Source organism: Pristis pectinata, chromosome 28 (assembly GCF_009764475.1).
Source record: "Pristis pectinata isolate sPriPec2 chromosome 28, sPriPec2.1.pri, whole genome shotgun sequence".
Classification (NCBI taxonomy): Eukaryota; Metazoa; Chordata; class Chondrichthyes; order Rhinopristiformes; family Pristidae; genus Pristis; species Pristis pectinata.
The window spans coordinates 6393572-6409831 of NC_067432.1; the positions used below are offsets into that span (position 1 = coordinate 6393572).

At 44.9% G+C, this 16260-nt stretch overlaps 1 protein-coding gene across 1 annotated transcript in view; it reads right to left on the minus strand.

Moving 5' to 3' along the window:
• itga11a (integrin, alpha 11a) overlaps nucleotides 1-15415 on the minus strand; it is a 151238-nt gene extending 135823 nt beyond the window's left edge. The window contains exon 1 of the mRNA XM_052040445.1: nucleotides 15142-15415. Coding sequence (XP_051896405.1) covers nucleotides 15142-15193 — 52 coding nt within the window. The 5' untranslated portion in view covers nucleotides 15194-15415. The remainder of the gene's footprint in view (nucleotides 1-15141) is intronic.
• Nucleotides 15416-16260: the final 845 nt, after the last annotated feature.

Sequence of the window (16260 nt, forward strand, 5' to 3'; positions counted from 1 at the left end):
GGTGAGGGGGAGGGTGACAAGGCAGAGGAGGGAAGGGGGAGGGTGAGGATGGCATCAGAAGCTGGTGGAAGTGACAAAGGGCTGAAGATGATCGAATGGATTGGAGACCGTGTCTTATGAGGACAGGCTGAGCGAGCTGGGGCTTTTCTCTGGAGAGGAGGAGGATGAGAGGTGACTTGGTAGAGGTGTACAAGATGATAAGAGGCATAAATCGAGTGTATTTTTTCCCAGGGCGACAGTGGCTAACACGAGGGGACATAAATGTAAGATGATTGGAGGAAGATATAAAGGGGATGTCAGGGGTAAGTTTTTTTTTACACAGAAAGTGGTGGGTGTGTGGAACGCACTGCCTGCAGGGGTTGTGGGAGCAGATACATTGGGGACATTTAAGAGACTCTTAGATAGACACATGAATGACAGAAAAATAGGGGGCTATGTGGGAGGGAAGGGTTAGATAGATCTTAGAGCAGGATAAAATGTCGGCACAACGTTGTGGGCAGCAGGGCCTGTACTGTGCTGTGGTGTTCTATATTCTATATGAATCTGATGGGACAGTGGAGCCTGGGAGAAAGGTGGGGGGGGGGGGAGAGGAACCGTTGGGAGGAATGTGTGGGTGATGGGCAGATGAAGAGTGTGGGGGAGGGGAAAGAGGGAGTGTGATGGGGGCTGGTGGATCAGGAGGGGAGAGAAAAAAGGTCGAAGGGACATGGGGGAGCGGCTACCAGAGCTCAATGTTCATGCTGCCATTTGAACGGCGTTCATACGGCGCTTTGCGTGTTGCTCAAGAAACTCAGCGGGTCAGGCAGCATCTGAGGGAAATAGATGATCTGGACTGCAAAGTTGGGTTAGGAGTAGGATTAGTGTAAGGAATGGGTGCTTGATGGTTGGTACAGACTTGGTGGGCCGAAGGGCCTGTTTCCGTGCTGTATCTGTCCATGACTCCCTTTGACCCCATTCACTTACTGCTGTTCTGGTTCAATCCTCCCGTCCCTTTACCCTGCCATTGGCAGCCACACAGCATCCAGAGACCCCACCCTCTCCTTCAACACACATCAAATCCATCGCTTGTAGCAAGCTCTTGCTCCTTCCAGGCCTGTTTCCTGGGCTCACAGTCCCACACCCGCAGTTCCTCGATCCCCGCGCCCTCCAACAAGGCACCTTGACCCTCAGCCAGTGCAGCACTGAAGATCTGCCCTATACCCGGAGACGAGACTCAGGAATGAACCCACCTCCTTTCATTTTCTGGGACACTGTAAAAGCTTTCACGTCTTTGGTATTGATTAAAAACTGTTAAAAGCACTTTAAATAATTAAATCTAATATTTTTGTTAGCAACAATAAAATCTATTAGAACACTTTAAGAGTAATAATTACAAAAGAACTTTAAAATAAAAATATCGAAAGATAAATAGTTAGTACAGATAGGGAAAGCCCATTGTAATGGAAGGTTTTCCAATCCTGTACCAGTCTGGGACTCCTCAATGGGTGGGTTCCTTGGGTTACTAGTGAGGTGTCTCTTCCCCCGGTTATTAATGAGGAGTCTCCTCACCAGGTAGATTCCCCAGGTTACAAATGAGGTATCTCCTCACTAGTTGGGTTCCCCCGGTTACTAGTGAGGAGTCTCCTCACCAGGTAGGTTCCCCAGGTTACTAGTGAGGAGTCCCAGCTGCCTGTGTAAAGATGAAGGCTTCACCTTACTCCAGGGCTGATGGGTCTTGGAGCAGCTGAACATAAACATTCCCTCCAGAAAAACACCCACTACAGTCAGTGCTACTTGCCCCAATACCTCTCTGGTTCAGGCAAAGACTTTCTCTCTCTTCTTTAACAGAATGTAAAATTGCAAATTATTTCATCGTTGATGAAACGTTAATCAGTAAATTGGTGAAGCCATCCTTTGGTGAAGATAGCGCTCTCCCCGTATGTGGGCCTCCCTGTTGTATAATTGGTATTGTTCATCACGGACCCACTCCTGACTCCAGTTTTATCATCAAATTAAGGCAGGACTGATATCAAAACTACATGTTACGAGTTCAAAAAGTGCCCCATTTAGCAATACACATCCATCATCAAATAACTGTACAAAATATGTAAGAATCTAAAAATAATGTTGTAATAGGACTATATTTTATATCATATTTCCTTATCAGAAAGAAAGAGGCCATTTCACCCATTGAGTCCATACCAGAGCAATACCATTTCCTCACAAACTTTCCCTGTAACCTTTTCTGCTCACTTCAGTCAACTCCCTCCAGATTCTATCACTCACCTGCACACCAAGGGCAATTTTCAGTGCCAATTAATTTACCAATCTGCACGACTTTGGGATGTGGGAGGAAACTGGGGAACCCGGGGAAAGCCACACGGTCACAGGGAGAACAGACAAGCGCCACACAGACAGTACCAAAGGTCAGGATTGAACCTGGATCACTGGTGGTGTGAGGCAGCCAATCTGCTGAATGCATCACTGTACCACTCTTGTTGGACTAGAGACTCCCTTACACAATTATCAGCTATTCCCAATGCGCCAATTCACATTATCAAGCAATGCATCTTGGACTGCTCCTCTGCTTCGCGCCTGCTGTTACATGAGCAAACTGTGGGAAAAAAGTAAATAGCTATGAGGTTGAAGTTTCCTGACCTACACTAATATTGTACAAAGGATATCATGAATTTTGTGGTAGGAATGTCACGGGTCCAGAGCCCCTCCTGTGAGATCCTGCACCAAACACATGGACCTAGACAATTCGATGATAGAGGTGGCCTGCCGATCACTGCTCTCTGGTCTGGGAACTAACTGGTTCAGCTCTCACGTACTAGGTGATGATATGGCTGATAGCCATTTCCATTTTGCCGATGGTACTAGCAACAAACCAGAACTAAACCTGGGACAGATAGCAAGCCAAGACCTTTGAAGTTGTCACAGGTGACAACTTGTTGATTGATGGCAGGACAGAGAGACTGAAAGGAATGTTGGGAGCAGGACCTGTGACACATTTCTGTGCATTTATTAGGATAGCTAAAGAAAAAAAGGGAGGAACGGGAGCTATCTATTTCCAGACTGTAGCTCTCTAGCAGCTTAATGGAATGCAAGCTTATTGAGTTGGCAAGCGTGCACCATTGCTTGAGGAAATCCTGACTTCCATCATCTATCCATCTCCTGGCTCCATGCCGTCCCTTCACTTCCATTAAGAAGATGTCAATCCAGTTAAAGAGAAAAGATGGCTTCTGTGAAAGCTTTTCCCTTCACGCCTCAATGGTATGCTTGTTGATCCGACTTGACAGGGTTAAGGTAAAGCAATTTTCTCTTTACTTTTTGGAGAGGCAGCCAGATCACCACAAATGTGCGAGTTAACTTAAGTAGTGACTTGGTGGCTGGAGTCTGGCCAAAAAGACAGCTCTTCAATCCAAATCTAAACTAGAGAAGTCTAATCTCCATTCTGCACCACAGTGCCTTGCCAGCCTTGCTCAATATCACTGTGCTATCATTTTACTGAAGCTGATCATTTATCTCTCAGACTCTCCCGTTTCCCTCATTCAATGAATTGAATTTATTTCCCTTTTTCTTGTACTTTCCAAATCCACTTTTGCCTTTTTCCCCTCTCAGTCCAAGGACATTTCACCAACGCCCAGGTGGCTGCCACAGGTGACGAGTTACCTTGCCAGAGTGATTATTCACTAAAGTTCCCTCCGAGGCAAAGTCAGTCCCTCAGAGTTAGTTGCAAGGCTTCCCACAACTGGCTGGGTGAATGAGTTAAGTTACAGAGGGAGGTGTTCCTTACTGTTCTCCTGCCCCAGTCTCTCAATTGCACTGAAAGCTAAAGCAGAGTGAAGGAACAAGACAACGACCAAGAGAAAGGATTGCCAGAGAGCATTGAGTTAAGATCCCTGGAAACGAACCAGCAGCAACCCAAGGGAAAACTGCTGTGGTCCATGAAAGAGTCATTAAATTATTCAAAAATAGGGAAAACAGGATTATTACTTGAAAAGCAAAATTGCAAAATAGGGAGTGGGAATGGGACGGACTGGATGGCTCTTGAAAAAAAATTGGCATAACCTCAATTAGCTAAATGGCCTCCTTCTGCCCTATACTATTCAATTGTTCCATGAAACCTCTCACAGTCAATCCCAAATTAAGGGTGGTTCTGGGTCATGAGGAATTGGCATACAAAATAGAAGGTCTTTATCCAAATCAACACACAGATGCAAAAAGTCAGTATTGATTGCATTATATTTCCTACTCTTCCAGTTAGCATAAATGTTGACATTTTTAGCAATGCACTGAGTGGGCATGTACCAAACACATATCCATTGGTTCAATACCAAATGTCACAGACTGAGTGGGAAGGTTAACAGCCCAACTCAATTTTCTGCCCAAGGGGAGTGTAAATTGCACTTTTAGTCTCACATAGTATTCAAAGAATTATAAACACAATCAAAAAGAGTGTTGGGGAGGAATGAAGTCAAATGATAAATCGAAACCCTCAATCGTGCCTTCACATTCCCGCTACCTAGAATCCAATCAAGTATGCTGATAGTTTATTCCAGACAGATACACATACACACAGACTCCCTCAGCTGGTCACCAAGCAATCTTTGTGAACACTAATGAGTTTGATCAGTGGAGAGAAATGATCCCAAGTATCTCAGCCACACACACAGAAACAGACACATGGTAAATTGGTTTATTATTGTCACATGTACCAAGGTACAGTGAAAAACTTTGGTTTGCATGCAATCCATACAGATAATTTCATCACATCAGTGCATTGAGGTCGTACAAGGGAAAACAATAACAGAATGCAGAAATAAAGTGCTACACTTACGGACAAACGTACAGATGCATGTGGAGAAACAGAGATAGGGAGAGAGACACATATGTGGAGAGACTGAAAGACAAAGAGACACAGAGGTCTATGGAGAAACAGAGACATAGAGAGAGGGATACACACCTATTTGGGTGGACAGAGTGAGATACAAAAGAGATAGACACACAAAGTGAGAGCAAAATACACAGACTCACAAGAAAAACAGATACAAGCACATGCACAACCACACACAGAATAAGAGACACACATGGAGAAACAGGTTCACATAGACAGACAGATACACATACACACACAAATGCACACATGTGCACGCACACACAGACAGTTGATAAAATCAGATTGACACCCCATTCTGCCACTGTGCTGTTCAGTTTGAACTGGCAAGAGAATACAGACCGCTCGCCTGCATAATAAAGAGCCAGTAACACAAGGTCACATAATGAGGACAGTCTGGTTACCCAAGGGACTGCATCCCAGGATAATACAACACCTCTAGGAGAGAGGGAATGAGAAGGAAAGTATGATATGCAATTTTCCAGCAAATTTTATGATTCAGCATCATAAAGCTCTTTACAACCAATGAAGGGATCTTGAAATGTAGCCATCATTTAATGTAGGAAATGCTGCAGCCTATTTGTGCACAGCAAGCTCCCACAAATAAACCTGTGTTTATGACTAAATAATGAGATTTGGCATTGCTGTTTGAGAGAGATATATTGGCCAGGTCATTGAGGAGATCTCCTCCTTCTCTTCAAGATAATACCACGTGTTTTACATCCACCTTGGAAAGTAGGTGGACCTCGATTTTGAAAGTCTTGTTAAAAGGACGCACTCCAACAGCACAGTACAGCACTCCCTCAATACTGCAATGTTGTATCAGTGTGGATTTTATGTTCTTGTCTCAACAGCGGGATTTGATTCAGAGGGAAACTTTTGTCTTTAGATGCAGGAGTGCCACAGTTGACATACTAATGGAATGTTTAAATGGTCTTGTGAGGATTAAATCATGTTCAGTGTTAGAATGGCGCTTGTCCAGTCAGTGTCCAGCCAGGTTCACTGGAGATTCAATTTAGGCACGGTCCAATATTAAGCAACTCAAAGACAGGAATTAAGTAATTCATTCCATATCTGAATGGGTTCGTGTACAAGGTTGCAATACAGTGCAAAGGAGCAGAAAAGTGTTTAGGTTTTCCGAGATGCTTACTGCGATAATAGAGGCAAACTGGCCCATACTGGATCTCTGTCACAAACAATGGCATTACAAAATTAATTGGACATTTTATGAACAGCAGTGCAACAAAAGTAAGTTTTGAAATCAGCACTGAATTAGTAAATGGGAGGTCCACACCAATAAGTAACTGACTTTTTATTTCAAAGGGAGATTGGGCTGAAGTTTCTCCCCTCCAGGAGACAAGGCACAAAGCAAATGAACAACCAGCTCACCGAAAATTCCTTGATAAGTGTAGGGCTGATAAGGGAAACAGGACCAATGAGACTGCTACCCTGAGAGTCATCCATGGCCATAGGTCATTACAGAAACAAAGGACTGCAGATGCTGGAATTTAGGTGAAAAACACGACAATGCTGGAGGAACACAGCAGGCCAGGCAGCGTCCGTGGAGAAAAGCAGGCGGTCAACGTTTTGGATCAGGACCCTCCTTCAGGACTGAAGATAGGAGGGAATAGCCCAACACATGAACATTGAATTCTCCCACTAAGTAATCCCAACCCCCTTTCCCCACACCCCGTCCCCAGCCATGCTTCTTCTCTTTTTTCCTTGCCTCTGTCTTTTTTTCCTCTCTCTCCTTACTGTTGACCCATCCCCTGGTGGATCTGCTCTCCCCTCCTCCCGCTTATCACTATCTCTTACCTGCATCTACCTATCACCACCTCATGCCCACCCTGCCTGCCCTCTTTTGTCCACCTATCACTGCTCTGCTTTTCCCTCCTATACTGTATATTGGTCCTTCCCTTTTCCTATCTTCAGTCCTGAGGAAGGGTCCTGACCCGAAACGTTGACGGCCTGCTTTTCTCCACGGATGCTGCCTGGCCTGCTGAGTTCCTCCAGCATTGTCGTGTTTTTTGCCATAGGTCATTGATTTGTTATCCTGAGCTCTATTTCTGACAGGATTGTCACTGCACACTTTTATCTTGAGTGCTGTATTATTGATTCAAGAATTACTCCAGAGTAGAACTGGGGCACATTCAGGACTAAAGGGATCAACACACAGGCCATGGCTGCCTGGAAGAGCACACTGGAGTTGTAGATATCTGTCCCATTCACTTTCTTGTGGAGTGTACAAGATGGGGTCAGGTGATCAAATCATGGTAAATTGGTTTGTCATTGTCACATGTACCAAGGTACAGTGAAAAACTTTGTTTTACATGCCATCCATACAGATCATTTCATCACATCAGTGCATTGAGGTAGTACAAGGGAAAACAATAACGGAACGCAGAATGTGTTACAGTTACAGAGAAGTGCAGTGCAGGCAGACAATAAGGTGCAAGGCCACAACGAGGTAGAATGTGAGGCCAAGAGTCCATCTTATCGTACTAGGGGACCGTTCAACAGTCTTATAACAGTCTTATAAATGTCCTCGAGTCTGGTGGTATGTGCTACATCATGGACCTCTAAACAGAATTATTCACAGAATGTGGGCCTCACTGGCGAGGTCAGGATTTATTGCCCATCCTTAATTGCCCTCGAGAAAGTGGTGGTGAGCTGCCTTCATGAATCACTGCAGCCCCTGTGGTGAAGGCACTCCTACAGGGAAGGAATGCCAGGATTTAGAACTAGCGATAACTACCTCTCAGTTTACAATCAGTGTTGTGTGACGAGACCCATTTATCACCTCTCTCTGGATATTATTAGACCTTTACTGGTTTGAAATGACTGAAGAAGTTAAATTCTTTAATTGAACTGTAGAGTGTCCAGGGTGAAAATTGAAGAACAGTGGGATTTTCCTCTTTGCCCTTCCCATTCCTGCTAGCCATCATTACAACCCTCACTTCTGGAAAAATCCTTCACCAAGATCCCAACCTGACTCCTTTCATTTCCAATCGGTGGGTCTCTCCTCTTCCCTCACAGTCAGAATCAAGACAGCACTGGAGATAAGAGAACAGTCTCCTGGGAATTGGCAGGTCACATGTCCTGGAGGAGATGTTAAGCCAAGGCTGCTGATCAGGACTTGTCTTGAAAGATTCTAGGGTAACATTCGAGGAAGAGCAGGGGAGTTCTCCTGATATCCTGGACACCATTTCTCTCCAAATAAACATCCCCTCTTACAGCTTATGGGAGCTAGTTGTACATAAACTGACTGCCGTGTTTCCTGATGGCAACTACACTTCTAAAGTATAGGCAGTCTCTGGGTATGGTTGTGGAAGGTATTATGGAAACCCCAACAATGCAGGCTTGGAGATACATGCATACCTCCCTTCTTCAGCTGCTGTTGTGTTGTTGTTGTTGTTACAGAGCAGTGGGTTCGATCCTACCTTGGACGTTGTCGGTGCAGAGTTTGCGCGTTCCCTTTATGACCGCCTGTGTTTTCTCCAGGTAGTGTACCTTCAACATCCCGAAGGTGCACTGGTATGTTAATTGGTTCTGTAAATTACTCCACGCAATGCCAAAAAGAGACCAAGTGGAGTTGCTGGGCACGTGTGAGGGAGAGCAAGTTACAGAGGTACAGACAGAGGGGAAATGGGACCAATAGGATTGCTCCCCTCTGGACCAACTGGCTTCCTCTGTGCCCATTTAAGAGACTCATCTCACTGATTGAGTTTAATGCTGAGACACTTCCCCACCCACCCAGGAACATGGAGGACTAATCAATACCAAATTCACCCCCTTCCTAGATAAGCTGACTCAATCAGGCCCTATTGCCTCAAAGGCTGAAATGAACATTTTGACCGATTATGGTTAGATGAGATGAACTTAGCAGTCAACAGCACTTTTAGTGAAAATCCCAGTGAGCCCAAACCTGGGGTGGGAAAAAGTGACCCACAGGGGTCACGAAAACAGGTTGCATTTACATAAACTTTGAGTGTAGCAAAAATCCCCAACTTTGACACCAGGCCATTTGCAGAGACAATGTAACAGATGAGGAGAGCAAGACAACAAATTTCACGACATATGTCAGTGATAATAAACCTGATTGATTCTTAAAGGAGGAGAGAGAGGTTTTTTTGGTGGGGGTGGGGGGAGGGGGAATTTCTAGAGCTTATAGCCAGGGCATGTGGGCCAAAAGTTGAGTAATTAAATTTGGGGGTTGGTTAATTTGAGACTTGAGGGTGGCACAGTGGAACAGTTGCTGCCTCACTGCTCCAGTGACCAAGGTTCAATCCCTCCCTTTGCACGTTCTCCCTGTGACTGCGTGGCTTTTCTCCGGATGATCCAGTTTCCTCCTAAGTCCCAAAGATGCAGGTTGATAGGCTAATTGGCCACGGTAAATTATCCCGAGTGTGTAGATGCATGAGAGACTCAAGGTGGGAGGGAGTTGATGGGAATGTGGGGGAAGTAAAATTGGGTTAGTGTAGGATGGGTGCTTGATGGTTGATATGGACGTCAGGGCAAACATTATTACTGCACTGGCCTTGTAAGAGATAAAAACAGAAAATGCTGGAAACACTCAACAGGTCAGGCAGTGTCTGTGGACAGAGAAACAAAGTTGACGTTTTAGGTCGAAAAACAGCTGAGTATTTCCACCAATTTCTGTTTCTACTTCAGATTTCCAGCATCCAAAGTTTCTTTGTGATTTTCAAGCCCTGTGAGACCTTTGTGTATCTGTACATAGCCTTTGCCAATGTGAATCAAACAGCTCAGCTACTGAAGTGCATCCTTGGCTTTGAAGGTTGGAGACTTTAGCACAAAATCTGCACAAGGTGCCAAAAGCTCAACTGTTTCCTAATAAAGTAATTTGAGTATAAATACTTTATTAGGATGTAAAAATTACCCAAGCGTTCTGGCTCTGACTTTAACTGGCTCTGTATGATGGACACCATCGCCGATTGGGGCAGTGAGGGGCACTTAAAATGAGTCACATCATGTTGCATTTTAGGAAGACACAGGTAGGACTTTCACAGTGAAGGATAGGACCCTGGGGAGTGTTGTAGAACAGAGGGTCTGAGGAGAACAAGTACATGGTTCCCTGAAAATGGCATCACAGCTAGAAAGGGTGGTGAAGAAGGCTTTTGGCATGTTGGCCTTCATCAGTCAAGACACTGAGAATATGAGTTGGGATGTTATGTTGCAGTTGGTGAGGCCGCCTTTGGAATATTGTGTTTAGCTTTGGTCACTCTGCTATAGGAAAGACGCAATGAAGCTGGAAAGAGAGCAGAGGAGATTAACGAGGATGTTGCCGGACTCGAGGGACTGAGTTACGGAGAGAGGCTGAGCAGGTTGCGACTTTATTCATGGGGTTATCTTATAGAGCTGTATAAAATCATGAGGGGCAGAGATAGGGTCAATGTACATAGTCTTTTCTCCCCCCAGTGTTGGGGAATCAACCAGAGAACATAGGTTTAAAGTGAGAGGGGAGAGATTTAATAGGAAGCTGATGGGCAACTTTTTCACCCAGAGGGTGGTCAGGATATGGAACAAGCTGCCAGAGGAAGTGGTTGAGGCAGGTACATTCACAATGTTTAAAAGGTGCTCGGATAGTACATGGATAGGAGAAATGTAGAGGGATCTGGGCCAACCGCTGGCAAATGGGACTAACTTATATGGGAATGGACCGAAGGGCCTTTTTCTGTGCTGTATGACTCTATGACACTGATGACTTCCTGCCAGGGCCTGATATTGACCAAGGGAGTAGCTATTCAAGGAGAATTTGAAGGAGGGAAGGTCTGAGGAGGAGAAGGAAGGGATGGAGTGAGTAGAGGGAGAATAGAGGCTGGAACAGAGGGTAACCCATCAGGCACACCTGTAAGGAACCACAGAAGGAGACTTGAGCATGTTTCTCCAAACTCTCTCTCCCAGAGTGGTACTGAGGGGATGCTACCTCGTCAGTGGTGAGGTTCTCTCTCTCAGGATGACAGTAAAGCAGTTAGAGCAGTTTCCCATTGTTAATCTGGTCAATAGATACTGAAAACTGATCATTATCACATAATTGCTTGTGGGGAAATGCTGTGCACATCGCTGCAGAGTTTCTTACATTTCATCGTGGATGCACCACTGGTTGCAATATGCTTGGGAACGTAGTGAGACCAGTCTCGAAATCCAAGGCCAGCTGTATCTGTGTGGACAACCAGGGATTTCATCTGGGCACCATCCCTAGCGGTGAAGAAATGCCAGCAACCTCCTCGGGGATGTTTTGGTGTGTAACTATGGTAACCTTGGCACTAACACCAATAGCCTCACTGTAAACAGTAGAGCCGAGGAGAAGCTGAATCAGTTCAGCTGGATGTGTGCGGCATCTACACACCACATAGGTGGGAACCGTGATATGGACAAAATAGTGACCCAAGGCTGGCCAGCTGTGAGCGATCTCTCGGATAGAGTTTGGAAAGAGGCCAATTAAAGCATTTAGTTTTTAGTGGCATGCAGCCTAGTAACTAAATGCACCTCAGTCTTCAAAAATTTACACAAAGGACTGCTCTAAATTCCTCCGTGTTTGTAGGAAGTAACCTGGGGGCCTGCAACCAATGTGTAAATGCTTTCAGATGTAACACATGAGCTCAGTAATTCAGAAGCTCAGGAGGAGTGTGGATGATTTGGATGTCGTTCAACAGCCGCTGGTTAGAGGGCAGAGGTGAATTCTGCTGGCATACCAGACGACTCCTGACTCCCTGCTCACCACCCGACACACGCCACCCCACCTACCTCCAGCTGTGGATGGAGACGCTACGGACCCCCAGGTGAGGGGCAGTGCAGGGGTATCCTGGTTTGGATTGTGTGGCTGAAGCAACTGCTCATTCGCAGGAGAAGGCGATCAGAGGGTCACTTCAACAAATGTCTTCTCTCAGAGGACTGGTGGAGCATGAAATGCTTGACCATTGGCAGCTACTGCAGGGACCATTGAGTTATACAACGTGGAAACAGGCCATTCGGCCCAGCTCGTCCATGCTGACCAAGATGCCTATCTACACTAATCCCATTTGCCCACATTTGGCTCATACCCCTCTAAATCTCTCCTATCCATGCACCTATCCAAATGTCTTTCAAACATTGTAATTGTACCCGCCTCTTCCACTTCCTCTGGTAGCTCGTTACATTTCCCACCACCCTGTGTGTGAAAAACTTGCCCCTTAGATCCCCTTTAAATCTTTCCCCTCTCACCTTAAAGCTATGCCCTTTAGCTTTAGGCTCTCCAGGAAAAAGACTGCAACCACCCTATAGTAGCTTTACAAACCTCCATTAGGTCACCCCACAGCCCCCTACGCTCCAGGGAAAATAGTCGCAGCTTATCCAGACCCTCCTTATAACTCAAGCTTTCCAGTCAAGGCAACATTCTTGAAAAGGGAAATGTAACCTGGATCAAGATTCAAGGTGAGGAGGCACCAGAGAGCTCATCACAACAGGAATGGCGGAGGATTGTTTTGGCAAAGGGCTGGCACACACACAATGGGTTGAGTGTCCTCCTTCTGTACCGTAAACATGTAAAGAAGCAAAGCCCAGTTCATTCCTTAACGTGATTCAGAGAAATTAATCACGATAGCTAGACAACCTGAGCCAACAAGAAGTACTCAGCCATTGGAATGTATTTTGGGACTGGGTTAGCAAACTCTTCAGTGCTCTGGCTCATCGCAAACACAATTCTCCAGCGAATAAGGATTCTGATTCACTCTGGATAATGCACACGGGGAAGCAGAGACCATGATGCGAATCTCACCTCCAAGGCACTCCCTCTAGAGCATGGCCACACTGGTGGTGCGCTCTCGAACTTTCAAGGAACCAGTAAGGAAATGGTGAAGAGCAGGATACGGTAGATGGCCTTGTTATATCATCACATCCATGGACTTTCATGGAATAACAAATGATCTGCTGGGAGGAACTCAATGAGTTGAGCAACGTCCCCCATAAACGCTGCCCAGCATCTGCAGTTTTTTTGTGTCTCGAATATCATAGATTTATAGTTAATTCAAGATGTAGAAGAACACCATTCAACCCATCTTGTTTGTGCTGGTAGAAACTAGAAGCAGCTGAGTTTGCCTGTGTGACCCAAGGATGATTGGCAACTGGGATTAGCATGAGGCAGTGATAAAATGGGACCTATGTTATACAGTGTACACTGCCTGGCTTTTCAGCATGTCTAGGACTTCAGCAATATGCACAGTCTAGCATGGAAGTCCTGTATTTACTGAACGATTTACTTTCCTTGGAGTTCAGGAGAATGGGGGGTGATCTTATAGAGGTGCATAAAATCATGGCTACACAGATAGGGTGAATGCACTCAGTCTTTTTCCCAGGGTTTGGGAATGAAGAACTAGAGGTGATAGGTTTACAGTGGGAGGGGAAAGATTTAATAGGAACCTGAGGGGCACTTTTTTAAATTTTATATATATAATTAAAGGGCCTGTTTCTGTGCTGTATGACTATGACTCTATGATACTGAGCACTGTATATTTCGATATGGTCTGCCACATGGAGCCCAATAGCAGAGTTCAGTTTTATGTGTTTCCCCAGGACTTATGCTGGGGATTTGGCCCCTTGGATCCTGCTCCATGTTAGACCCAACCCCATTCATTTCGATGGAACTTACAAGAGTGCAGGGAAGGTGCCAAGGGGGAAGAAAAGGTCATTATTAAAACTATTTTGGTTTGGCTTCATAGTTACAATAACTTATGCATCTTAAAGTGTTATTTAAAACCCCACACAACTTTGACAGTTGGCAAAGCTGGAATTGGGGCTTCACCAACTGTCAAAAATTTCAGTCATGTTTTGAGACAGGGCTTTTTTCATGCTCCATTAGATCTCCTATTTCCACTAAAGTTCTGGTGTTGTTCAGATTCTTCCAGTCAGTAAGGTAAGGTGTCTACCCGTGGACCAGGAATGTTCAAATGTGGGTGAACAGGAGGGGTTGAGTTTGCAGGCTGTAAGCAGTGGCTCCCCACCCTCCCCCAACCCTCCACGATGCCTCAATCACTTCTCATCACTCAATTCACAACATAGACACTAGCATCCTGCCTCATCACACAGAGACCTCATTTGTGTCTCAGAAAGCAACACTCTCGCCTCTGAATCTGAGTAATATCAAAGGCAAGCACAAAAGCCCCATCTGCTATGCAGTGCAGGACTGAGGGGATGTTGTCTTGTCAGAGATGCTGCCTTTTGGATACAACATTAAATTAAGGTTGTGTCTACCTTCTCAAGCGTAATGCAAAAGACACAATTTTGAAGAGGAGCAGTGGCATTTTGTTGGTGACTTGGCCAATATTTATCTTCCAATTCATATCTTTCAGTCATCTTCCAATAACTTAATGGATGAAGTTATCATTCCATTATCTTATCGCTGCTTGTTGCAGCTTATTCTGCAGTGTGGTTGCCACACCTCCTATGGTACAACAGTGACATCACTTCAAAAGTACTCCATTGGCTGTAAAGAGCTTTGCAATGTCTCAAAATCCACTATATAAATATAACCCCTTTTTTTTCTTGTTTTAATCAAGAAGAATATAGCTAGTGTTCAACTTACAGAGTTTCACAAGCTGTTTATGTAGCAACAGGAAACTAAACTGAAGATAAAACGGTACTGCTTTTATGAGTTGAGATCAATTTGAAAGCCAAACTCAAAAGTGAGGGACTGTTGCTTTAAAGAGGTCCAACCAAAACCTACATTATAACAACATAATCCAGCCTCCTGGAAATGTCTTCCAGTAGCCACATATGCAAATCTCGGCAAAGTGACAGGAGACACACCACATTTTCTGGTGTTCCCTGCAAGCACTGCAAGTTAATTTGTTGAACACAATTCTCACAACACTTCAAGGTTACTGAATAAACAGACTATTGTCAAGATACAAAGGCAGAGAAGTGGAGAGACAGATACAAACACACACACAAAAACACACACATATGCAAAGGCTTCACATTATATAACTTCAGACACATCCTGTATGTTGATTTATACTTTTTCTTCATTTCCTCCTCAATGTGTAACTTGGCTGAGTTCATTTATGTTTCCCTATAGGAAACCGGGTTAATCAGAACCTTGCGTTTCTCTCTTTCTCTTTTTATCCGCTAGCAAGTCCTCTCATCACAGGTCCCTTTCCTCAGCTGTATAGCAAACCTCTATCATTTACAAAGCAGTGATTTTGGCAGAGAGACTGTCCCCCTCCCTCCACAAAGCAACCTCCCCAAAACTTCACCCCATCTCTCACCTGGCAGCAGAGTTAAGAGCCATGCAACAAAGACGCATCTGTACAGATCCATGTGTGCAGAAATGCTCACAATCCAAAAGTCTGTGCTGTTGTTCTGTCACCGACCTATATTTCATGAAACTCCTTTTCTCTCTCTCCCACTCTCTCAACTTCGAGCCACTGTCACAAAAGGAGGCAGGAAGATCTTCTGGATTAAAAGGTCTGGAAGCTGCCAGACATGCGTTTCCTCCTCTTACTCTGAGTCCCCACATCCAACAGGAGCTCAGTATCTGTATTCTTCAGTCAGAGGCTGGGACTAACAGGGAATGTATCAAGCACTTTCTGCCTGCCTGCTTGTGATGTCAATGAAATGAAGAGGAGGGGAAACTAGACACTGCACTTACTCTCTGAAGACATTAACTTTATTCTGTGTTCTATCTCAGTGTCACTCTCTAACATTGCTATTTGGAGGAAATCATTAAAGCAGAAAGGAAATATTAAACGTTGGCTATAAGCTGTTAGAGGCACACAGTCCTTCAATGCCAACACATTAACGTTATTGTAACTGACAATATTGTACTGAGGAATGTTTCCCTACAAAAAGTGTTCAGTAAAAACGGCAACTGGTGAATTTCCAAAGGGATAGTTTCTTATTTTTACGGAATATGTGACTTTGTACAGCTCAGGACTTCCGAAGTATTTTGTTGTTAACAAAGTCCCTTTGCATGCAGTAACGGTTGGTATGTGGGAAACATGGCAGCCAATTTTTGCACAGCAAGCTCCCAGAAACAATGTGATAATGATCAGACAATCTGTTTTGGTGACCAAGTGCCAGGGCACTGGGCAGAACTCCAAAATAACCCCATGTGATCTTCCGAGAGAACAAACGGGAGCTCAGATCGACAACTGGTCTGAAGGACGCAGCACTCCAAAAATTGCGAAAAACTTGCAATACAGGAGGTGGCCATTTGGCCCATTGTGTCACTGCTGGTCAGAGGAGACCTACCAAGCCTAATCAAACCTGCCGCACTGACTGAATCTAGAGCCCCATGTGCCACAGGTCTACAAGGACCCGTGTGAGTACAAGTGCAGACAGACCTGTTCAGCACTGCAGCACAAATGTCAGCCGAGATTTCTTAT